Source organism: Glycine soja, chromosome 6, assembly GCF_004193775.1.
Source record: "Glycine soja cultivar W05 chromosome 6, ASM419377v2, whole genome shotgun sequence".
NCBI classification, from domain to species: Eukaryota; Viridiplantae; Streptophyta; class Magnoliopsida; order Fabales; family Fabaceae; genus Glycine; species Glycine soja.
Window position 1 is genome coordinate 34,941,394 of NC_041007.1, and position 26,582 is coordinate 34,967,975.

Consider the following 26,582-nt stretch of genomic DNA (forward strand, 5'->3'; position numbering starts at 1 on the left):
TTCGAAATTGTTATATGTCTATTGTCATATCCTAATTTTGTTCGGGGACTATCGTTCATTGATCTTTTGATCCTTACTAGTTGACTTACGGTGTTGAACGCTAATTACAGTGCAAAGTAACGAACCATTCGGTGTTTCGATCAGGAAGACAAAAGATACCAAGAAAGGAGGGCAAAATGGTCTTTTCCTTGTTTTTCCTAGGCCCCAGCTCGCCCATGCCAACATTTGGCTCGCCTGGGCCACCAAATAACTTCAAGGCTAACGGACTAGCTTGCCTGGGCGAGCTCACTGCTTCAGGGTTAAGTTTTAGCTCGCATGGGCGAGTTACAACCGCCCCAAGGTGGCCTTTTTCTTATAAATAGGCACCCTAGGGGTGTTTTAAAGGGTTTCAAAGTTTAGAAGTGGAGGGAATTGAGAGAAATAAGAAAAAAGAGGAAATGGAGTCGAGGCGCTATCGAATCGCGACCGCGATCATTCCTTACATCGTTTTCTTGTTCTGTGTTCTTCGTGCGACCTTCGATTAGTTTTATTTTTTAGGATTGAATGTGATCTATGTACCCTTAGGGGTCCCCCTTGTTATTATGTTCATATCCATCTTCTCTATCTATCATCGACGATCTTGTTTTTCTTTGTAAAGTTCAACCTTAACTGATCACTAGTCTTGTAAAGTTGTCTTTAAAGAGATTGAAAGTTAATAAACAAAACCAAGATAAAACCAACTCATAACTAACTTCTTTTTATCAAATATCACTTGAGATCGTTTCAAGGTCCAACGCCTTAACGATTCTCTTTGCTTTTCAAATTTAAAAGATCGTTTCAAGGTCTAACGCCTTAATGATTCTCTCCGCTTTTCAAAATTTAAAACCTTGTTTCAAGGTCCAACGCCTTAAATGACTTTTTGTTCACAATTAAAATGAATCTTTCAAAAACATAAAAATCAATTTAACCACAAACATTCAAACTTAAAGAACTACGTATGTGTCGCAACCTACCCTTTGACGAGAGGGCGAGGCGAAGTAAAAGGTACATCTTCCAAAAAGGAAAACGCACGGGATTCGCCACCAACGTTTATTCAAGGAAAACGTTTGAAAAACCCAAAAAGGGGTTTGCGGATTTTGAAAAGAAGGGTTCAGGAGTTGTTTATGCATGGGGAAGGTATTAGCACCCTACGCGCCCGTCACAAGGGATGATAACCTTTGATCGAATGTGCAAAACATGACTTGAAAATTATATACTTTTCCCTTTTATATTTTTTTTGGGGTCGACAAGGGTGTTGCCCTTGATCCTACGTATCCTCAGGTGCGATGAGGAATTCGGACCTACATAGTTCTTTAAAGCGAGAAAATTGTGTGTTGAGTTGATTTTAGGCTTTTGAAAGATTCATTTTTTAACTAACAAGAACAAAAGGAGGCCGTTAAGGCATTGGACCTTGAACAATCTCAAGTGACTTTAATGAAGAGAAATTTAGTTATATGTTGATTTCATCTTGGTTTTTATTCGTTAACTTTCACTCTCTTTAAAAAGATGATTTACGACACTAATAATCGGTTGAACTTTACTTTACAAGAAGAAAAGAGATTACTGATGATAGAAGAATGAGATGGAGATGCACAAAACAACAAAGAGGACCCCTAAAGGTGCATAGATCGTATCCAAATCCTTAAAACAAAAACTAACCGGATGATTGACGAAGAACACCGAACGAAGAACGATGTAGAAGTCGATTATGGTCGCAATTCGGTAGCGTCCCAGCCTCGTTTTTCTCTTCTTTCTTCTTCTTCTCTCTGATTTCTCTCAAAATCCTCTTAATACTGAATGTCCAACCCCTTCCTCAGCCTCCCTCACGCCTATTTATAGGAAATGAGGGCATTTGAGACTATGGCAGCTCGCCCAGGCGAGCTAATGCTTAGTCCAAAAGAAACTAGCACGCCCAAGCGAGCTGGTTCCTTCATCCCTAAGCAATTTGGGGGCCCAGGCGAGCCAGAGGCTAGCCTAGGCGAGCCAGAGTCCAGAAAATTTCCTGGAATAACCCTTTTGCCCCTCTCCTTGGGTATTTTTCACATGCTTGACCAAAACGTTGAACGATCTCACGCCTTGTGCAGAAACCGGTGTCGAACAACACCTTTCGGTTAGCTAGAATCAAAATATCAGCGAATGATAGTTCCCAAACGAAATTAGGATCTGAATTCCTCATCGCACTTGAGGATACAAAGGAGGAAGGGCAACACCCTTGTTTTCTGCAAAAAGTAATGAAACATAAAAAGGGAAAATACATAATTTTGAAGTCACGTTATGCACACTCGATTAAAGGTTGTCGTCCCTTGTGACGGCCACGTGGGGTGCTAATACCTTCCCCGTGCATAAACAACTGCAGAACCCTTATTTTCAAAATTCATAGACCTCTTTTTGGTTTTCCTAATGTTTCCCTCGAATAAACGTTGATGGTGACTCCACGCGTTTTCTCCCTAGGAGACAAGCATGTTGGCTTGTCTATTTCTCTTTCACTGTCCCGTCGTGAGGTAGGTTGCGACAGTTGGATACTCCATTGGGGACTATTAGAGAGTTAAGTCATTCGATCAATGTGCAATGTTTTATCGTGACTTCTTCTTTATTTATGCTCCCTCTTCTCTTTTATCTTTTGTTTTGTCCATATTTATGTATCAACTTTGCTATGTTATTGTGTTTGGTGTGTGTCTGTCAAATTACATTCGTAGTTAGAAATATTTTTGTTCTATGAACACATGGCACCTACACCTTGGCAAACACGTTGAGATATTAGGCCCTATACCTAGGTCTATGTGAGCCATAAGGAGTGGAGGTTGATCTGTAGTCATGCTGGGTCTCCGACTTGCTTGATAACAGTGAAGCCTCATTTAGAGTTTTCTTCTTTTGGTGATGCATTGTTGCTGATAGTCTCTATCGCCACAATGTATTGTCTAAGAGGATGATATCTCTAGAGACCGGTAAGGTTACATGAAAGTACCCTTGGGAGTTATCACTAGAAGTGGACTTTTGGATCCTTTCCATTAGGTTCATGAATTAGGGGGCACATTGCAAACTCACTCTGGCTCGTTCCTTGATCGTATCATGCATCTCTTCATGGCATTGTAATGGACATATCATTCCTCCATTTATCATATTCATGCATTATATTTTCATAAGGCATTGCATTATCATACATCTTCATTTTAGCATGCTTTTGTTCTGCCAATTGCATACATTCTATTTTCATCTTCCGCATGTTATGCTCACTCATGCATGATCCAGACACATAGTTTCTCATGCCTTGCATTCTCCTAAAAATAGAAGAACAAAAAGAAAGTCACAATGAAGAATGAAAGTTTACACTACATTCTTAGTTACATGTGTTGGGTACCATGACGATAGCTATAAACAAACCACGTTGGGATTATACACTCATTTGAAAATCATGTGAACATGGTACCTAATGCATGGTTAACTAGGAAAGGATAGTTCTTTGGGCGTTTCATGTCGATCTCATAATTACATTTGTCATGCATAGCATAAGTATGCCCTAATCATTCATCTTTATGATATGTTATCAAAGTATTGACGATTAAAATTTCTATTCCTTGGATTATGGGGTCGAACCAAGTACATGCTTTTAAGAAAAGGTTTTCATCAAGTCAAGGTCAAGTGTGGAAGTAACCAGCTTGCAAAAGTTGGGGTAGAAGATGGATTGAGTTTACATAGCTTCTTTGGCTACTGCCAACACATGATTGAGCTAAATAATTTACAAAATTAGGGACTGTTGATGTCCATGTTTTATTTCCAGTTGCACTTTTACTCTGACAAGATGTAATGAACAATGTTGTTTTAATGAAAATCTGAATTGAGTTGACCCTATGTTCTATTGAATGTCCTATGTAAAAATTTGCAATACTTCAACAATGTATCATCCACATACATCCATGCTTATTTTTCTGTTCATGTTGGTGGCATTGCTCATTGCATTCTTTCCTTGAAATCAGAACTGTAATCATTGTAATCAAAAGGAAAGAACGCACCTTACGGTGCCTTTACCGAACTCATGCCAAAGCTAGAGTGATGAGTGAAATAGAGGAGGTACATTAATAGATAAAGGCCGACATGGAGGCCATGAAAGAGCAAATGACCATAATGATGGAAGCCATGATGAGTATGAGAAAAATGATGAAGGTCAACACGGCTACAGTCGTTGCCACAAGTACTGCCACTGAGGTGGACCCGACTCACCTGTCTGGCCTCAATCAAGTAAATCGTCTAGTCTTGGATATGGCAGGCTACAGAGGTGAAGCATTGGGAAATACGGGCGACCCCCATTTCATGCAGGTCCAAAGCAAGCATTACATCCCACCATATGGCTTGCCTTTCAACTATACATCACCCAATGTTGCACATGCTTCTGATTAGAATGTCGATAACTCTGCTTCCATACCCATTGAGAGCCAACAACCCCAATCTGGTCATGCATAGGTCCCTCAACCCATGGGGGAGACACATGAAGTACCCCGAGATTGCACTATAGCCGACTTCGAGCCTCACCGCGAATATGTCACTAAAGGGCAAGCATTTGGTGGCATACCCCTGCCAAACACTTTGAGGGGCCCTCAGTACCACCCACAACCACACTTACAACCCTTACATTTTGCGGTGGGGAGGTTGCCTCCTGCCATGGTGGAAAATGAAAAATTTGATCATATAGAAGAAAGGCTGAGGGCCATTGAAAGGGGCAGAGACTATCCTTTTGCTGACATGGCAAAACTGTGCCTAGTGCCCGACATCGTTATCCCTCCGAAGTTCAAGGTGTCAGACTTCCATAAGTACAAATGGACTACTTGCCTCAAGAATCACCTGAAGATGTACAATAGAAAAATGGGGGCATACTCGAAAAATGAAAAATTGTTGATGCATTTCTTCAAAGAAAGTCTTACTGGGGCAACCGTCACCTAGTATACTAATTTGGAACCTTCTCGAGTCCATTCCTAGAAGGACCTAATGGTTACCTTCGTTAGGCAATATCAGTACAATTCTGATATAGCTCTGGATAGAATGCAGCTACAGAACACATGTAAGAGGAAGCATGAATCTTTCAAAGAATACGCCCAAAGGTGAAGGGATTTGGCAGCTCAAGTAACACCCCCAATGATGGAGAGGGAGATGATAACAATGATAGTGGACACGTTAGCGGTGTTCTACTATGAAAAGATGGTGGATTACATGCCTTCAAGCTTTGCAAATTTAGTGTTTGCGGGTGAGAGGATCAAAGTAGGCCTAAAAAGAGGAAAATTTGATTACGCTGCTTCGATGAATTCTGGTGATAGGAGGCCTGGGGCAAATGGAGGGAATAAGAAGGAGGGAGAAACCCATGTTGTGGCTGTTGTTCTTACACGACCAAATTTCCCATTAGCCCAACAATGTCAATACTCAGCCAATATCAGTCCTTCTCATTACCCACCACCCTACCAACCAAGAACGCCCAATCATCCACAAAGGCCACCCCCAAATCAGCCACAAAATCCACCCGATGCACATCCAAGACCAAACACCACCCCTAATACCAATCAAAACACTAACCAGGGAAGGAACTTTCCATAAAAGAAGCCTGTAGAATACACCCCAATTCCAATGCCATATGTTGACTTACTCCCCTGTCTGTTCGATAATGCAATAGCAGTCATAAGCCCAACAAAGATTTCTCAACCTCTGTTTCCCAAAGGATACAACCCTAACGTGACATGTGCTTATCATGGGGGAGTTCTGGGGCATTCCATTGAGCATTGTATGAGCTTGAAACATAAGGTGCAAAGTCTGATTGATGCAGGCTGGCCGAGATTTGAGGAGGAGAATCGCTCGTGAATTTTGATGTCGTTAAGCAATACTATGTATGATGCTTAGGGCAATTTGAAGGTTGTTGTTAGATGTCTCTAATGACTCATTAGGATTTTCAGGTTTATGCCATTACTGTAATCAACAGTCACAATGCTAATAATATGGATAAATTTGATGTCCTTGTCTCTCATTCTCTCACAATTACATCTTTGCATATTTAACTTTCACTGGAGTGTGAATGTAAGCCGTTGGTTTGTTTGCTCAAGTAACTTGCGCTCCTAAGTTGATCTCCAAGTCTATTCAATAAAAAATTGCTCGTTCTCCACGTTTGGGGAGGGTGCCATAAACGACGAGTAAAGTAAAAAAAATTGATTGACTGTGTTTCAAATCAAAAAGTACAGACATTCATGAGACCTAATTTTATCATTTTTAAAAGTTATCTTTTTGAGAGAACAGTGAGTTGTCAAGAACAAGAGTCATTTGACTTAATCTGTCAATTGAAAGTCCTTTAAATATTTCTCGTCCTTGAAAATTCATTTTTGAGAACCTGCACAGTTTCTTTCATTTTTCGTTGCTACAAGGTCATGACAAAAGATAACAATAGATATCTTAGAGCCCTTCTCTGGGACAATGAGAGGCACCATGCATGAGCCTCAAGCGAACCTAGGGGCAGATAAGAAGTTCTCACTTAGTAGGTAGAAAACCCGAAAGAGTGGCCTTGGCAAAAATTAGGGTTAATAAAAAATAAAAAAGGAAAAGACAATCAGGAGCATGTTTATCAAAGTTTTTGTCCCAAAACCCAAACTACTAAAGGATCTAAGTCAAGATTTGAAATGACACATGGTCGTGTTTCAATATCCCAAACACTAATTTATCCCTTGCTACCCCCTCCGAGCCAAAGCATATTTGTTTTCTAAAAAAACAAAACAAAAAAACAAAAAAAAAACTCCGAGTAAGAACCACCACTAAACCGGCGGGAAGAGCAATGCAAAAAACATATGCATGAAGTTGGGCAACAATGAAAAGAAAAAGAAAATAAAATCTGCCAAAGGCGAGTGCGGAAAAAGAGAGACAAAAGATCTCCAGATTTTACAAGGAAGACACAAAAAATGCAATAAGGATTAATGTATAAGACAAAAGGAGTATAGCCCAACCCAAAAGGTACAAACAACGCTCTCGAGGTTCTTACTCAATGTAACCCTTAAACACTCTTTGAGCCTCTCTGATCCTTTTTTTCATAGCCCTCTTACCCCTGACCATGTTACAAGCCCTATAAAGCCCATGTGGATCAAGGAATGACTAATTTTGCTTTTAAGTTTGGATTCTAGAATGGAACCCACACACGCTTGTGATTGTTGAAAAAAAAAGAAGAGGTTTCGCACTTGCCTATTTGAGAAGAAAAACTCATCCAACCAGGAGCTTGTGGAAAATGCCCAAAGACAATTGTGATAGTAAGGTACATCTGATGTTAGTTGCTTATGCAGACTCCTTAGGATTCCTTTTGAATCCAAGGGTAGCCTTTGTTGTATGGATTCTTTCGGAATCAACCCATGTCATCAAGTTTGATCGACGGACCCTTGGCATCACTCTATGACTTTAAATTAGGAAAGTTTCACTAGGTCACATACCAAAGTGTGACAATCCATTGCCATCCTTCAATGGGGAGCACAATCGATCCCAAAGCCTTATGTTTCCGTGCTGTGTAGAAAAATAGAAGGTTTTAAACAAAAAGAAAAGGACGAACCCTAGGATCAATAATTCAATTGATTAATTAAATGTCAAATGGCTCCACTGTCGCCATCCAAAATTGTCAAGTGATTGAATCAAAACATACACTCTGAGGGAGTCCCCGAAGAGATTTGCAAAGGATAGGGCGAGGTCGCATGAGTTATCACGTCTTTTAGATAGAGACAGTCAATCTGTGTTTTCCACAAAAAAGAAAAAAAAATCAAATCAAAATCACAAAAATAGGAAAGAATGTCATGAGCATTACACAAATTTCATGATTCAAAACCTTTTGCATTACTAGATACAAAGCCTACATTTACTGCATTTCAAGGTGAAGGTTGCATGCATCTGCATCCCAAAAATCATGTTCATATTAGGCTATAAGTGCATAGATTTCTCTTTATATACCAATTTCCCAAATCTAATGTCCTATCTTTTGAGTTTAGGATGAGAGGCCCTCTTAAAGAGTCAACCTCTTGCTTTCTCATAAGGTTGAACCCTTTGGTACTAGTACCTATTGGCTTGTTTCATAGAACTCAATGTCCTTCACTTTTATCTTTCGTAGGACTCAAATTCCTCGCCTTTATCTTTCATAGGACTCAAAGTCCTTGCCTTTATCTTTCACAGGACTCAAAGTCCTCGCCTTTATCTTTCACAGAACTCAAAGTCATCGCCTTTATTTTTCATAGGACTCAAAGTCCTCGCTTTTATCTTTCATAGGACTCAAAGTCCTTTCCTTTATCTTTCACAGGACTCAAAGTCCTCACTTTTATATTTCATAGGACTCAAAGTCCTCACTTTTATCTTTCAAAGGACTCAAAGTCCTCGCCTTTATCTTTCACAAGACTTAAAGTCCTCGCTTTTATCTTTCATAGGATTCAAAGTCCTTGCCTTTATCTTTCATAGGACTCAAAGTCCTCGCCTTTATCTTTCATAGGACTCAAAGTCCTCGCCTCATCTTTATAGGACTCAAAGTCCTCTGTCTTAATGCATTCATAGGACTCAAAGTCCTCTGTTAAAGACTTCAATGTCTTAAGTCATTTATATTTCAAAGGCTTTAATATCTTCTGTCTTTTTCACTTTGTAAGACTTCAATGTCTTTTGTCTTTCATAAGACTGAATGTCCTTGTCATTATCTTTCATAAGACTCAATGTCATTGTCTTTTTGCTTCTTAAGACTCAACGTCCTCTGTTTCTATGCTTTTAAAAAAAAACATCAAATGATTTCTGCTCTTATGTTCTATAGGACTTCAATGTCCTCCCTTTTTATGTTTTTTTAAAGGCTTCAAGGTCCTTTGTTTGGTGTTATAGGACTTCAATGTCCTTTTGCTTTTTCGGTTTAATTTCTTTTGTTTTCTCTAGTGTCCATTTTAGATAGCAAGGTCGCTCGAACGAAATTAGTGTCCTTATCTTTACTTCCCTTTTATTTCCAATAAAAGATAAGTAAAGAGGGCCAACTGTCATTCCCTAACTTCGTCCGGGGACTATCGTTCGTTGATCTTTTGATCCTTGTTAGTCAACTTACGGTGTTGAACACTAGTTACAGTGTAAAGCAAGGAACCATTCGGTGTTTCGATCAGGAAGACAAAAGATACTAAGAAAGGAGGGCAAAAGGGTCTTTTTCTTGTTTTTCCTAGGCCCCAACTTGCCTAGGCCCGCATTTGGCTCACTTAGGCCACCAAATAACTTCAAGGCTAAGGGACTAGCTCGCCTGGGCAAGCTCACTGCTTCAGGGTTAAGTTTCAGCTCACCTGGGCGAGCTCCAACTGCCTCAAGGTGGCCTTTTGCCTATAAATAGGCATCTTAAGGGTGTTTTAAAGGGTTCCAAGGTTCAGAAGTGGAGGGAATTGAGAGAACTGAGAAAAAAGAAGAAGAAGAAAGAAGAGGAAACAAAGCCAAGGCACTACCGAATCGCGACCGCGATCATTCCCTACGTCGTTTTCTTGTTTTGTGTTCTTCGTGCAACCGTTAGTTAGTTTTATTTTTGAGGATTGAATGTGATCTATGTACCCTTAGGGGTCCCCCTTGTTATTATGTGCACATCCATCTTCTCCATCTATCATTAGCAATCTCATTTTTCTTTATAAAGTTCAATCTTAACCGATCACCAGTCTTGTAAAGTTGTCTTTAAAGAGATTGAAAGTTAATAAACAAAACCAAGATAAAACCAACTCATAACTAACTTCTTTTTATCAAATATTACTTGAGATCGTTTCAAGGTCCAACGCCTTAACAATTCTCTTTGCTTTTCAAATTTAAAAGATCATTTCAAGGTCTAACGCCTTAACGATTCTCTCCGCTTTTCAAAATTTAAAACATTGTTTCAAGGTCCAACGCCTTAAATGACTTTTTGTTCACAATTAAAATGAATCTTTCAAAAACATAAAAATCAATTTAACACACCAACATTCAGACTTAAAGAACTACGTAGGTCTGGATTCTTCATCGCACCTGAGGATACGTAGGAGCAAGGGCAACACCCTTGTCGACCCCAAAAAATAAAGAAACATAAAAAAGGGAAAATACATAATTTTGAAGTCACGTTACGCACACTCGATTAAAGGCTATCGTCCCTTGTGACGGGCGTGTGGGGTGCTAATACCTTCCCCATGCGTAAACAACTCCGAACCCTTATTTTCAAAATTCACAGACCTCTTTTTGGTTTTCCTAATGTTTCCTTCGAATAAATGTTGGTGGCGACTCCACACGTTTTCTCCCTAGGAAACGAACGTGTCGGCTTATCTATTTCGCTTTCATTGTCCTGTCGTGAGGTAGGTTGCGACACCTACGTGGTCGAGGGAGGTGACTTGGAGGCCCTTGGCGGCAAGGGATTTGGTGAGGTGGCGCTAGGAGTAAGAGCTAAGACCTTGCTGATGAGGGACTTGGAGGGGTGTTTCGTCGAGGTGTGTTTAGACCTTGATGGTGTGGCCATTGGAGTAGTGGTAGCGGAGGGGGGATGGAAGGGTGAGGAACCAAGTTTTGGAGTCTTAGGGGAAAGGGTGGAGGAGGTGAAGATGAAGAAAAGAGTGAGGAGAGAGACGAAGAGGGTGAAGTAGAACCAGAAAGAAAAGGGGTTGTTGTTGGGTGTGGTGGGTGGGATCTGTGAGTGTGAGTGTGTGGGTTGCTCTAGTTCGGGTGATGATAGCCATGCTCACTACTCACTGCTCTGAGCTTCATTGTGACTATAAGACTAAAGGGTGTGAGTGCTGGTTATGGGGACAACATCATTGCGTGAGTAATGAGGTTGTGAATGCAAAACAATATCATCTACTATTGAAAAGAAAAAAAATATTTTTTAAACATGCAAAATGATGTCATTTTTTTACTTTTCTTTTTAAAATAAACTTTTTTCCACCAGTAATCCTAATCAAACAAATATTACAGGTAGCATCACACGTGACATGCCTGTGTGGTTGGTTACCAGCCACGTAAGCAATTAACGAATTCCGACTAACGACATGGACCTCGAACAAATTTTTTCAAATATTAGAGATCCGATCCGAAGGAAAAATTGATTAGGGGTCAAAAGCATATTTTATCCTTTAGATTTTGAAGCACATTTTTAAATAAAAAAGAGTTTTTCGTTGCTTGTGAGATTAACTTTTTATATGATTTTGATTAATAATGTTTATGATTCTTATACATGAATTTCATAAATAAATTTTTATGTAAGTGAATAACATGAATTTAAAAAAAAAAAATCAAATTTGTGAACCAAAATTAAGAAGGCAATATATTATGGTTTTGAAGAGTGAACATTAATTAAAAATTAAGATATAAAAGTTCAAAAAAATCTTAAAAAAATAAAAGATCAAAACTAACTTTTAATAAAATGACACCAAGAGATAAAAATATATTTAAGCAAATAATTTTTTTTTTTGGACTGACGTTGTTTCGAGTTGTAGTGAGTTTGTTCCTCTTAAAGTAAAATCTCATATTCAATTGTGAATAAAAAAAATAAAAGTTGATTGAGAGAAAAAAAATTCATTAAAAATAAACAGGTATTAGTGATCATTAAAATGGATGAATAATTATAACCAATTTCTTAATATAAAAAAACAAAATTTGTGGGACAATTTTATGTCTGTGTTACACGTAGAACACCTATTGCCACGTACGTAGGTTTGTTTCTTCCCTTTTTCTTCCCTTGTCTGTCGGGTTTCTGCTTCAGACTCGGTGAGAGTTACGCCATGGACGATTCCTCTCAACTCCTCCAAGCAGCTTCTGATTTTGTTCACTACCCAGGTTCCTAACTTCCCTTCTCTTTGATTATCACATTTTTTCACTCTGTGAGTAACATTTCTTCGATTTCAGGGCCTCACAGCGATGATTCCTCCAGGGACTTTCTCAATCGTTTCCCTCTCCCAGTCATCATCAAGTTCGCTCCTTTTTCTCAATTTTGTTGTACCCTTTTGCTCGTTTTGTGTCTTGTTGCTTGTTAGAGTGTTTGCTTGGGACATTTGTAATAAGTGTGTGCATAGAATATAATTATTCTTCAAAAAGAAAAAGAAAAAACAATGGAAATTTATCTATTTGTTATTTTGGTCTTTGTGTTGAATTTTGGTGGAGCTTCAGGTTTGACGTGTTTCAGACTTATGTGTGCATTCAGTATCTTCTTCATGACTTGAATTGAATGCATTTTGAGTAAAACTGTTGAACTTATTATTCTGTTGGGGTGCATGCGTTGTGCTTTGACCTATCCGGTCCTGTCACCTAAATGCAAAAAATAAAAATAAATGAATAAGATTTTGTTGTAAAGTCTTGATCAGTGTTAATTCAAGGACATTATACATCCTTCTAGAGAATTTTTCCCTTGATTTTCTGCTTTAATTTTGCAGTGCATTACAGACTCAGTTAGATGTGCCTGGCCTAGAAAATACTCTTGTTGCATGCCTTGAAAGGTTATTCAATACGAAGTTGGGTGCTTCTCTGATCCCACAGTATATGGTTTGTGATATACTTCCTTAGTCATCCATTCTATTTTTGGCAATAATTGACTTTTTTTTTGTTTCTGTTTCTTATGCACAGAAAAACTGATTGAATTAGAGTTTCTTTCCCTCTCTGTGACAAGTTCGTTGATCATTATGATATCTATGGGGGGGATAGACTTTTGTTTGCTAGCCCATGGAGTGTGATTTTTTTTAAAAGGCAGCCCGTGGAGTTTGATTGATCAAAGTCTTTTCATCCATTTGCATTGAATATTAGTTCTATTTTTAATTTTATATAGTCATTTTCTATCTTTATATAACGTTTCAGTATTATAGGAATAGCAACATTTGAATCATTAAAAGAAGAATAGATAGAGTGTAAAATGAGAGAAAATATGGGGGGATAATAGACTGAAACCATGTGTCAGAGTACACAGCACTTGCATGTTTATATAGGATAATTACATTATTTATACATAAATAGAGGATATTTTGTTTTCTCTAAATGAAAGATAATTTCCCTATAAACTGTAATTAATACTAGAATCAGAATATTAATTCTGATTTCCAACACTCCCCCTCAAGCTGAAGCTTACTAAGCAATCAGCTTGTTACAAGAAAGTTTATTCCCAACAAAAACATAAAACTTGAGATCCAATAAAAAACACAATAGTTTGAATGACAACCCAGGGATGTTGGTGAAGTCTGGGAATATTGCTAGAAAGAGAGAGCTGGAATATCCATCAGCCTGAGAAAAGCATGTTCCGACATTCTTAAAACCATCATTTGGAAGCTTCTAACCAATATTTTGAAGACGACTCAAGGATTTCGGTGAAATCGGGGAATATTGCTAGGAAGAGAGAGCTGGAATATCCATCAACCTAAGAAAATTCAAAGCAAGTTCCGATCTTCTTAAAACCAAAATTTGGAAGCTTCAAACGAATAATGGAGATTCAAAATTATTCAAACTTGAAAAAGAGAAAATAATGGCAGAAATGCACAACCAATGAAGCATAGAAGTCACCAAGAAAAACGTTGGAAAAGTACAGTGACAGAGAGGCAACCTGAAAGTTTTTCGCTGGAAAATGATCGGCGAGCTGAAGGCATTTGCCAGAAAAAGGCAGCAAGCAGAAAGGTCAACTGGAATGCGGAAAAGGTAGCCAAAAGAAGGGTGACAAGTGGAGAGCTCCACTGAAATGCGGAAACAGGCTGTCGGAAAAGTGACAGCAGCCGGAAAAGTCACTGGAGGAGAAAGGGTCGTTGGAAAGACAAGAAAAAGTTTTTTTCCTTATTCCCTCGGAAAAGTGACAGCAGCCGGAAAACCTGAAAGTCTTTTTCCGAAGACCCTTTCTCCTTCAGTGATAAGAAAAAGACTTTCCGTTGGAAAAGTGACAGCAGCCGAAAAAGCCGTGTGTCAGAGTATGCAGTAGATGTGTGTTTATAGGATAATTACATTATTTATACATAAATAGAGGATATCAGTGTTGTCAAATAGCGGCTATTGCGGCACTATCACGCTATAGCGTAGCGGGTTTTAGGAAAAACACAATCGCGACGGCGTCGTATTGAGGACTCCGCGAAAATCGCTATTGTGGGCACCTTATGCTTTGCAGAATCTCATTGCGTCGTTGGTTTCCGACAAGGTTGAATCCGGAGAGAAATTGCTTCAATGGCATTTAGGGTTCATCATTCTGAAAGAAAGGAAACTGGGTCAGGTGCAGACTGTGGATTTGCGTCGCATCTGCACGGCACTTTAGAGTTGTTTTGGGCGTGCAAACAAGGTTTTTGGCTTTGTTAAAACTCACGTGCAGTAGTCACATGGGTCTTAAAAATTTTACTCTATTGGTTTTTAAAACATCAGAGTCAAATTTTTTGTTTTTAAAAATCATAGTATGACAAATGCTGGGAATGAGAGGGTGTTTGAGGATTGAAATGATGATGGCCTTCCTTGGGATGTAGTTTTTGAGGCTTCAGGAATCGGGCAGCCAATGACATATACTAGGCAAAGGACTAAAAAGAGAAAGGAGCCCCTTGGTGTTGAAGATGCTGCTGCACCTAAGACAAAAAGAGGTCAAGTGAGAGGATCTTCATCCCTTAGAGGAAAAGAGCAAATGATAGAAGTTGAAGATAATGCAGTCTTGGAAGAATCTGAAAAGGAGTTACAAGGCATTGATTTTGGGGACTCAGAAGAAGAAGTTGAAGGGCATGCCCTATTACTAGACAATGAGGATTATGATTGTATTGGGGAAGGGGCAGAGCAGAATGAATAGATGTTTTCTTGATGCTTTTAGCTTTTTTTGATTATATGCCTTATTGGGACTTGTTTAGCTAATTAGCTTTTAGCTTATTTTGATTATGTGCCTCACTAGGACTGGTTTAGCCAATTAGCTTTTAGCTGTTTTTGATTATATTGGGAAAGGGGCAGAGGAGAAAGAACATATTTTGTCTTGAACAATTTAACTTTTGAGATAATATTATGTTAATGTTTGTCCAGCTTATTTTTATTTGCATATAGCATGCTTTTTTATACATATTTAATTGTTATATATATATATATATATATATATATATATATATATTCTATTTCAACCGCTATGCAGCTTCAGTTATTTGGCCGCGACGCTATCCGCTTTATTCTATGGCGGATTTTCAGCTTTTCGCAATTTTCTGCGATCCGCTATTGACAACACTGGAGGATATTTTGTTTCTTCTAAATCAAAGATAATATCCCTATAAACTGTAATTAATACTAGAATCAAAATATTAATTCTGGTTTCCAACATAGAGTATATAAGATAAACCTTGGACTAAGGTGCAAAAAATTTGGATTAGTAGGAGAAAACATGTGAAAAGTGTCATGTTAAGCTATGAAGTGGAAAAAACTTTGACTTGATACATTGTATTGAGAAGTGTGCATGTGCACTCAACAATTAAGACCTATGAAGAACTTGCAAGCAAAGTACATAAAAAAATGTATCTGTGCAGTTTAACCATTTATTGAACAGGGCAATAAAAAGTTGTTTTTTCTGTGTTCGAGCATCAATTTTCATTCTGCATACATAAAGTTTATGTATTATTCTCCTATTACATCATATTATTCTTGCAGTAGTTATTCTTATTGCTTTTCTTATTGCTGTGTTATTATGTTTTTGGTTCAGCCTTTTGTTCAAGTTGGTCTGCAGGCAGATTCTCAAGCAGTCAGATCCTTAGCTTGCAAAACAGTACGTGGACATACTTTATATATTCCAAGTTTATTTAAATACTTCTATAGTACGGACAATGAGATTCATTCTACACCCCACCAATAAAGACATTTTTTTATGCTCAATGGAATGTACTTTACTTTTCCTTACATAGATCTTTGAAAATTCTAGTTGATCAATCCTCAAAAATAATTTTTTTCTGGTTTGACACTTATGCCAATGGCCTATTCTTGAGTATGTGTGCCCATGTGTAGAGATATAAAAATAATTTAACTAATAGCTTAAGCTGTTAAGATAGTATTTGATATGATGCCATCAGGAGCCTTTTTGACCAAGTAAGTAATCAGGTATTCGATCTTTGACACCTTTTTTTCTAAATAAAGTTTGCTTTCAGCACAAGGTAGAGTGTGTTTGAGCATTGTCCATACTTCAAGCCCAAAGGGTTGTTGTTTGAAGGGTGTTTTAGAGATATAGAAATAAGTGCAAACCTTCACCTAATTGGTGTGTGTTTGCTTGAACTTATTTTGCAGAAATAAATACCTTTTTTTGTTAGCTTCCCAAGAGAAGCATGATAAAAAAACCAAGTTCCCAGATATGCAATAAGCTTTGGGGAGAGTCTGTCCTTGACTATTGCAACTTTTTTAGTCTTTACATTTTTAATCATTTGCTTACAACTTATTGGTAATGTTGGTTTCTCTTACTATCATATGTGAGTATTTCCTTTTGTGCTATTATTTTACTCTCGTATTTTCCTCTTATTATTCCTGTTATCCTAGTCCACTCTGGTGTTTCTTATAAAAGAATGCTGGCCATGTGCTGTGCATTGGCACTTAATATTTAATAAAGCAGTTAGTCCTAGTTGTATATGCCTTCAAATGGAATTGAAATGGTTTGATAATTACCCATGAATTTATACATTTGGAAATAAGTTTTGCTAGATATATTTTTACACATGCAAATTACTAGTTATGTGGAACACTTTTTCAGCAATATTACTTTTATATGACATCAACTTTCAGGTTACATCCCTTCTGGAGAATCTAGACAATGATCACAAAGTTGCTGCTAGTGCTTGTCTAATTAAAGACTTCAACATATATCCTCTTTTGCTTGATTGTCTTATAAATGGGTAAGTAGAGAAGTACTACGGGTTTGTTATCATTCTTGCTTTGCCGGAGTGTTCATTTCAATTTCAATATCGTGATTCTGCCGATGATTGTATTACCTACAACTAGGTAAGGGATTTGACTAGATTGAGTGATTTATTGCCAATTATGATAAACTGAATTAGTTAAGAATTCATTCCAAGGAGGTGCTTGATATTCATGCATTTTCATTTCTAATTGTGTAAGATGACAGACACAGTATAAAATACACAGGAATCTAAGATCTCCTAATTTTGTACAAAAAAGTTGGATTTGAACTTATGAAAGAAAGGCTAATATGGATAATTTATGAAAGTGAGGGAAAACTTGTACTTGAGAATATTGGTTTTGGTTCCCCTCACATTTAGGAGGTATTAGATGAGATTCTATTAATATTTGGCTGTAATCTTGTCTACTGAGAACTTAGATGCCGCTATAAAAGTAATTTTATACCTACCACCAACAGATGCACCTCTATTAGGCATTAATGATAACCGGCAGTCATTGATGCCTGGATGAAAATGATGGTGTAGCAAACACCTTCACAGTTTCATATTGAAGTCAACTGTATCCAGCATTTGTATTTTTTGTTGGGTTTGCTGGTGCTTGTATCATCAAGCATGACTTCCTCTGTTTTTATGTTGTGATAAAGTAAACCCTACAATTCCTGTACAAGTTGTAGGGCCAGGTCTGCTGGTTAAAAATAATATTTCTCAATGTGTGGTTGAGAGTTGAGACTAGTTTAACATTAGCAGTAAATCTGGACTCCCGTAAAGGACCCTTTTTTATACAGTGGTCAAGAGATGCTTTTTTGGAGGGGTTCCATTATTACTTGTCCTTTCTATATTTTACGTTTCTTTGGTTAGATCTGTTTGCTTGCTCACAAGTTAAATATACTATTTTTAATAGTTCACTCATATAATAGATCCTTTGATTTCATATCTTCTCACATATGCAGCAATGAACAAGTGGCAGCTGTGGCAACAGATGCAATAAAAAAGTTAGCTGGTTTTCCTGAAGGCATGGTAAGCAAACTCTTTTCTTACATCAGAAAAATGTCTTTCACTTGTATGAAAGGAGATTAGTTAAAATCCTCTTGTTCATAATTGCTTGCTGACATGCTATACTATTGTAGGAAATTATCTTTCCATCTGACAAAGGAGATGATACAGACCTGGAGATTATAGCATCACAATGTTCATCACTGGTATGGTAAATTATCTGTTAATGCAATGGATTTATATTTGTCATTGAATATATTAACATGTAAACTATGGGATTTACCTTGACTGCATGGGAAAGCTCTAGCAAATGAGCAGACCTCTTCCTTTGCATCCTTAGAAAACAATGATTTGTCCTATGTGCTTTATTGGATTTGAGAATAAATTTCAAGTAACATCTACATGAATTACTTAGTGTTTTTCACTCAGCATGCTGATATTTATATATGTTGGACAGCCGCCTTAATTATGGTCGCCCCTAGCCCACCTTAGTTGTGGCCTCTTTCGAGTTTGCCTTGATTGCAATCTCAAGAGTGGTGGTTTAGTTCCGCATAGACTAGAGATATGGCTTAAATATAGCTTATTAAACTTGGCAGTCCTCACCTTACAAGGCGGTTTTATAGGATCAGGTGAGGCCCTAAGTCCAAATTCTAAGAGAAAGAAAATAGATGGATTTAAGTCTAAATATATTCAGATATATCATACTAACTAAATTATTAAAGCTGCTGAACTTTCAAACTTGTGGGGTTATGCTAAACACTTAGTAAAATATAAGCATTACAGGGGCAATCTGTTTGTCATTACAGACAGGAAAGCTTTATTATGAGATAGGCATACTATTAACATGTTATAGTAGTTATTCACAAATATAATAAAATAAAGAGCATAATTCCGGCATTCCCCTTTTATCCAGAAAAGAAAATCCTAAGTTAAAATGCATGGTCTAGGGCTATGTTTCACACCTTGTGCATAATGTACTTAATTTGCTACTCATAACTTTTTACTGTTCTGATTTAGGGCCGAGTTCGGGTACTGGCATTAGTGGTGAAGCTTTTCTCAGTATCTAGGTCAGCAGCGTCTACCATTTATAGTTTAAATCTACTTCAATTGTTGGAAGCAGAAATCAGAAATGCAGATGATACCCTTGTAACTTTAAGTGTTTTGGAGCTTATATATGAGGTTACTATTCTCTCCTCATTTTGATTCTTAATTTTAAAGATGTATAATTATCCTTCTACTTGTGCATACTTACTATAAACTTTATATCCACAGAACAATAAATACTAGGAACACACTTTTTGATACACTTTTTTGAACACACTCCTCCTTATTTAAATTTATGGGAAATCATAATATTTTGCAGGCCCCACCTGCTAATTAATGAATCTCTTGATTTTGAAGTTTTCAATAAATTTTAACTAATAAGATAAATTGTGTTAAGAGAGTGTGTCGCTAGCACTCCTCCCACGGACAAACACTTTGGTTTTTTTAAGTACCAGTAACAGAAATATGTTTGTTTTACATGGAACTAAAGGGACTAAGCCTAGCAATTATCCCAGGGTTCATTATCTGTTAAAAATGATTTTCCTGGTTATCTTTATTCATTTTGGGGGAGAAAAGAATGTGTTTGATGAATTTATAGAAAATTGGGGCATAATCTATGAACACTTGTCCTCTATTACCCTCTAGTAATTGGAGACTTGAAGTGCTTGTTCCAAAACATTTTCACTCATGGATATTTTAAGATAGTGCCCTCCCCCAACATAAACTGAATTTCAATGATGATTCCATGCAAAAGTGATTCATTGGATAAACCAAACAAGAATAATCCCATCACACGTGTAACAGATACCAAATTCAGGAACTCTGCATTAGCAATTATATCAGTTGTTTGCTCTTCTCCAGCACATTTCCTGCACATATAATGGTCACTTTGTGTGAAATGGATGCAGTTAGCAGAGATTGAACATGGTACAGAATTTTTGTCAAAGACTAGCATCTTTCAATTGCTTTCGTCAATGATCAGGTAATCATTTATTATCTTCTCAAGAATATCTATTCGTCAAATGGATATTGTGAAAGTTGTTTTCCTGATATAAGGACATCCCTTTTCTTGAGGCTAGCCACAATTCTATGGAATCAATTTTAAGATCAAGAGCAATGATGATAAGTGGAAGGCTACTGTCCAAGGATATTATATACTCCTTCACGGATGAACCTTGTACGTGTTGCACTTCTGTCCATTTCTCTCTGTTAATATTTGTTGGAAGATATTAAAATTTGATTTCATCATCTTCAGACTAACAATTCAAATTCTCTAATCTGCCTGTCTCTGCAATATAAATTGCAACAAGGTTTTGTTGCAAATATAATGGGTCTCTTGCGGGTTTGTGCTGATTTCATTTGCCAATTTACCATGTACTTCACGTGATATGTTTCATAATTTAATACTTATTATCAAAGAACTAGAAACTACTGATATGATGCAACCTGATTAAGTCCTTGTTGCAAAGTGTTACCTTGCTGAGGTTGTTCCTCTTCATTTTTAAAGTGTCCATGTGCTTTCCACACAATTTAATAATTATTATGAAACTGATATAAGCTGTTAACTCATGTATATTTGTTGTGCTATTAAATTGATAAACTCAGGTGTTAAAGCTGTTATTTCGTCTATTGATGGTAGACTTCAGTCATTGGAAGCTTCAGATAGAGATGAATGTGAAACTGCACTTGAATCATTGGGTCATATGGGATCATGTAAGTATGTCATATTATCATTGCCTGCCTTTTAACACGGATTATTTTGTATCTTGTCGGCAAACTGATTTTAGTTGATTAGATTGTATTGATCCTGTGGCCTTAGTTATCAATATTAGATAACAATTTGGAGTGGTCGACCATAAAAGCACTATAGTTGGTTGGAATGTTGGATAGTGGGATGACCACTATTATGAATTTTATAAACATAAATTAAATAATTTATATTTATATTACATACATACAAATGCTCAAATGTTAAAGAATTACTCAAAATTAGAGACATTCATAATTAATAATTAAAATTCATAATTTTAAGCCAAATACAGAAGTTAATAACAAGAGTCAAGTAATATACAAGAAACAAAACCAAGTATAGCAAGAAAGAGCTACATAAGGCTACCTATCTAAACACAACAATGAAAGAAAGAAAAAACAAAACATACATATTGAAAAAAAATGGAATAAAACAGAACATAGACCCTGTGGCCAACCTCTAGCTGGCCTTAGATCCATTGTGGTAGAGACTATCTTAGATCCATTGTTAGGTCGCCTACATTGTCACACTCCAGGCCCATAGCCCTGAGCATGAAGTGTGTTGGAAAGCCGACCTTAATTGCAGTCACCCCTAGCCGACCTTAATTGCAGCCTCTTTGGGTCTGCATTAATTGCAGCCTTGAGGGGGGTGTTTAGTCCTACATTGACTAAAGATATGGCTTAAATAGAACTTATAAAACTTGGGTGATCCTCACCTTACAAGCCAAAATTTAGGGTGCCCTAAGCCTAAATTTTAGGAAGTTTTACTCTGGAGAGCCTTTTCCTTATGGGGCATTAGAGATGAAACCCCCTGTAAATATAGCCGTGATAAAGTTCATGAGAAGCTAAGAACACATTCCTATTGCACAAGTTTTACATGAATAAAATTCTATCTTGCATTACATTCAAATGAAAGGCATCACAAACCAGTAAACTACTAATACTTTCACGATCCCTTCCAATCCATCCTTTGACTGAAACCCTGAAAATGTTTCAAAGCATTAGGACAAACTCATTGTTAGAAAATGTTTGCAACACCCAAGCCTTCTAGGTTCTGGCAAATGCTTTGCATTGAACATTTGTACATATAGAAGCAGTAATTTATGAATCAATATGATATATAGTACATATATGATTCTGTAGAATGTTCAAACAACTACATTATCAGTTTATATTTCATTATTGAAAATTGTTTTAATGAGAACCTCTGCCTTTTTAAATACTACAAATTTTAATTATGGTTTTTGTGATCATAGCTATCCAGGGAGCTACATTACTACTCTCAGGTTCATCACCTGCTGCTCGACATGTTATAAATGCTGCTTTTGAACGACAAGGACCAACAGGGCATGGTAAACAGCTGGTTAGTGAACTAGATTCTTGTTCTTTCTTTTCAAAGTGTTTCAAGATATCCTGAACTAATGTAATTTGATGCTCCCTGTAACTCCCGTAGTCCCGCTGTATGTTGTGTTGAATTGCTTGCTCAGGCAGCTTGAAGGAGCACATTGCTAAGGTTAAAATAGCTGAAATTGCATTTATGGTGCACTTATGCAATTTGCTGTAAGCAGTGTTGTGGTAGTAATGTTCTAAATCTTGAAAGTGTTGTTTCCTAGGTTTATAGCATCTATTTAAGGACTCATGAGAAATCCCAGTTTATTGGAACATGTTTGTCTCGCTGACATCTATCTGCTGTAGCATTCAACTAGTCTGTGTTTTGGTAACTGTGTGGACATGCCATTCAATCCCTGAGTAAAATGTGAAAACATTTTACATTTATTGCCACTGCTAATAGTTTCCAAGGATAACGAAAGCAATAATCTATTTTTGTTTTTGTACCCTCTACTCTAGAAGGTACAAAGAAAATGCATGCTTGAATAAATTTTTAATTGTTCTCATTTGTAGAAAAAAGTTGGAATTCCATTTTACTTGAAGATGTTTGAGCTAATAACTTCTCTTCTAAGTTCGAACTTACATGGTTTCTTAAATGGCAATCACAGGCAGCATTGCATGCTCTAGGAAACATCTCGGGAGAAACCAGATCTGAGAACAACATCATACTCAATGCCGAAGAAGAAGAAAACCTGCGACGCTTAATTTATGAAACAGCATCCAGAAGCTCAAAGCTGACTCCATCGGTTGCCTATTTTCATTCTTTTTAGTTTCAAGTTCTTTTTATTGGTTTATTATTTTCAAGTTCTATTTATAATGGTTTGGTTTCTCTTTGAACAAAAGGGACTAGGCATATATATGAAACTCTATCTAAGTTATAGTCTTGTCCTAACTTAATCATGACTAAATGTTAAAAAGTAAAAGAGGACCACACTGATCGGTACTATAATATATATGCTGTGTTTTTTTTGTATTAATTTTTTTTTTGCTGAAAAATTCCTACTTTTGTTTCTTTCTTTCCTTTGATCTAATTTTTATAATTTAGTGTCATTATTTATCTCTATATGAAAAGTAATTTATCATAAATCTTAGCCACATGGTGAAAAGTCCATCGAGATATATGCTCATAACAAAAAAATATGTTAACAGAAGCCAGAAGCTTACCTAACAAGTGACTGTCAATTAAATAGTAATTTTGCCCCTCATCATAGCGGGAGCATATTTGCTTCATGAATTTTAGAAAAAAAATTATTGATCAGTTACATGCAGACAGTAGTCTGCTAAGGTGTAAGTGTATTTACCCTCTACCAAGTCCTCTTAAAACCAAAGATCCTCAAGTCTACAATGTTCATTGAGTTGTCTTGCATAGCAGCTTTTTAATGAGTGTTGAAATGCTACAATCTCACCAAGTTCATGCAATTTGCAGGGTCTTTTTCTGTCAGTATTGCAGCAGGATTCAGAAATACGTCTAGCGGTGAGACATTAATATGAACTTTCATATTGTTAGTTTATATGCACTATATTGTTTAAATAGTTTTCTTGGTGCATAGACTTTAGAAGTCAATCAGTCTAGGTTATTTTGTTGGATGGAAATGCCATTGCCAGGTCACTATAAATCTAAAACTCAACAATGTAGCATTTAGGTCAGAGGTGAGTATGTTTATACTAGCCTTTTTTAAATTGTAAAATGTCAGTTTGCTGTAAAGTAAAACATAGCAATCAATAATGAAGCACTAAGGATTATAGATAGCGGACATATCTAGCAAGAAAAATTCTCATTTTAAAAATGTCAGAATAAATTTTAGTTTTAGCTTTGGTTTTTAACCGGTTTGAATGGGGTTGCGTGATCCTTGTAGTTGACTTCACCTAGTGAGATAAGGTTTGTGGTTTACAATTATACATGAATGATTAAGATTAAAACTTAAAATTTAGCTAATAGTCATATGACCACTTAAAGAAGTCATATACATTTGTATTCTAATATAATCTAATGGTCTATAAGAGTTCTTATCTGATATGTTTTCTCCCTATATAATTGTCCATGAAAAATTTACTAAAGCATCTCTTATGTGACATCCCGATTACAATAACCAAGAGTTCTTCCCTTTACATATTTTCAGGGCTATAGAATGCTAAGTGGATTGGTTGCCCGACCATGGTGCTTGATGGAGATATGTTCAAAACAAGAGATTATAAATAAAGTTACGGACCCAAGTACTGAAACGACAAAAATAGGTATGTATTATGCTTATGCTTTAGATGACTGTTAATATTGCCTATATAGTCATACCGTATGTTTTCCCATTACTTTGCTCCAACTGTATTTTCTAACACGCATGATCTTAACATATTCAGGTATGGAAGGCAGATATAACTGCTGCAAGGCAATACACAAATCATTGACAGTGTCTAGTAGAGTTTCTGCTAATCCTGCTTTTGCAGGAATAGCTGCAAAGGTTAGATACCAAACCTCTCCACCATACTGTGCATGTGCGTTTGAGTATTTTGAGTATCCTTTCCAGGCTTTATGTATGCTATGTAGATACCATTTGTGTGTTTGAATTGTGTTTGTGTGCGTGCACGTTTGTGTAATTATAGACTACTCCCTCCGTCCCTAATTATAAGATCCTTTTCAGAAATTTGTTTGTTTCTTTTTGTAAGACTCTTTTATAATTTCTAGATGCATTCATTATTTTTTCTCTACATACCCTTAATTATTCTCTCCAAACATTAATGAGAAATAATTTAGTGGATAGAGAGATAAGAAAAAGATAATTTTGAAATGATAGTATAAATAATTTACCGAATTAATGTGATTAATTTAAATAGTCAAGATTAAAAGATAAATGTATGTGACCTTTTTAAGTGGTTATGTAACTGTTAATTTTCAATCTTGATCCTTCACGTATGTTTTTATGGCTCAGATATATTGATTTAATTTTTTAAAATAATCAAGAATTCTCACTTGATATGTCCATTTTTATATAAACATACATACATAAAGGGAACAAGAAAAGAACAGCAGCATGCTTATTTGCCTATATTTTCATTGAAGTGACAATTTAGTAATATTGCATGCAGTTTCAGGAAGCTGTTGGAATGGGTCCATATCTTGTTAAAAGGCATGTTGAAGCTCAACCTGCTGTGATAACGGCTGATAGATTTTAGTTTTCACACCTGAGTGGTCAAGCAATACCTGTAATGGAGCAGTTTTTTTTCTCTTCTCAAATACAATGTGGAGTGTTATAGAACAAAAACCTTTTCCCCCTCAAATGTTGAAACTTGATGGAATGAGTATATTAATCATAGTTTTTTAGTGTATTATATTTCAATGGCTTTTGTCAACTCTAGCAAATAGATATTCTTTTTGGCTTTGGATGTGTGTTGCATGTGTGAAGTAGTAGTCTTTGTCAACAATTACATTGTCTACTAACTGGCATATATACTGAACTTGCATTCAGCTATAATTTAGCTTATTCAAGTTCGACTGCAGCATGTTGTTTCCCAAGTTCTGCTCTAACCAGTAATTTGTCTCAACATTAGAAATTACAAATGTCATAATAGAAAATTATTACAGTAGTTTTTTCAACAAATTTTCAGCTTTTTATGGTTTTTACTAGTAACGGAACATCGTGCTTATAATACTGAGCTTTTTTAATGTATAGTTAAATTTGAGGGTATTATGTTGAGAAATATTCCGTATTTTAACCTTTAAATATTTAAGTTTGACAAATACTAGGTCCATACACAAATTTTTGGACAAAATCATGTGTTTTATTTTTCTCAACAATATTTTGCATATTAACATAGCATACAAACCAATTAATTTGAACTGTATCAATTTGTTTTTTCTTGGATTGGTTAGGTTTAGGTTGTACAAAATAATTGAAAAAATTGAACCAATTCAAATCAATGAAGTGACTGATTCGGATTTTGTTTTCTCTCAAGATTCAATTCAAACTGAACCATGAACACTCTTATCTAGTTCTCTCCGGATAAAAAGAAAGTCAAACAACCTTGTTTTACATGAGACTTAAACAACAATTTGATCCTTATAAAATAGTGTTTTGTTGGTGCTTTTGTCCTTTAAAGAACTTTTTAATACTTGTGGTTGAGTAATAATGATATTGATAATTTAATGATTTGTCGTATCATCAAAGAAGTTTGTCAAGATATACATAATTATTTTTTTTTATAAATCTTGTTTTTAATTTCTCATCAATTTTTTTGAACAAATGAAGATTTAAAATTAATTTATAAAAAATAACATGTTAATCTTTTGTGAGACTCTTCAAAGATATAACAAGTTAATTAATAAGTTGTTAATATCGTTGTTCCATTATTCTCATGTGATATTGTTTCTAAACAGTAGGGGCTAAAACCCAAACAAAAATCTTTAAAGGATTAAAATAATAATAATAATAATAAATTCTTATTTTATAGGTACCAAAAGGTTATTAGGAGAAATAAAAAGACTTAATTTTTTTCCTTAAATATCGTTTTAGTTCTTATAATTTAGTTTTTGTTTGCTTTTTTTCTTACAAAATATATTTTTGTTTAGTC

At 36.1% G+C, this 26,582-nt stretch overlaps 1 protein-coding gene across 1 annotated transcript; it reads left to right on the plus strand.

The window, feature by feature from the left end:
* Positions 1 to 11,643: 11,643 nt before the first annotated feature.
* LOC114416826 lies at positions 11,644 to 25,511 on the plus strand. The gene is made up of 17 exons (XM_028381851.1): positions 11,644 to 11,805; positions 11,875 to 11,938; positions 12,399 to 12,507; positions 15,647 to 15,709; positions 16,711 to 16,820; positions 17,795 to 17,861; positions 17,972 to 18,043; positions 18,855 to 19,016; positions 19,790 to 19,863; positions 19,961 to 20,058; positions 20,487 to 20,594; positions 21,887 to 21,993; positions 22,628 to 22,765; positions 23,446 to 23,493; positions 24,140 to 24,254; positions 24,375 to 24,475; positions 25,101 to 25,511. Exons 1-17 carry the CDS (start codon positions 11,751 to 11,753, stop codon positions 25,185 to 25,187), a joined length of 1,578 nt encoding a protein of 525 aa, XP_028237652.1. The 5' UTR covers positions 11,644 to 11,750; the 3' UTR covers positions 25,188 to 25,511.
* The last annotated feature ends 1,071 nt before the right edge of the window (positions 25,512 to 26,582 follow it).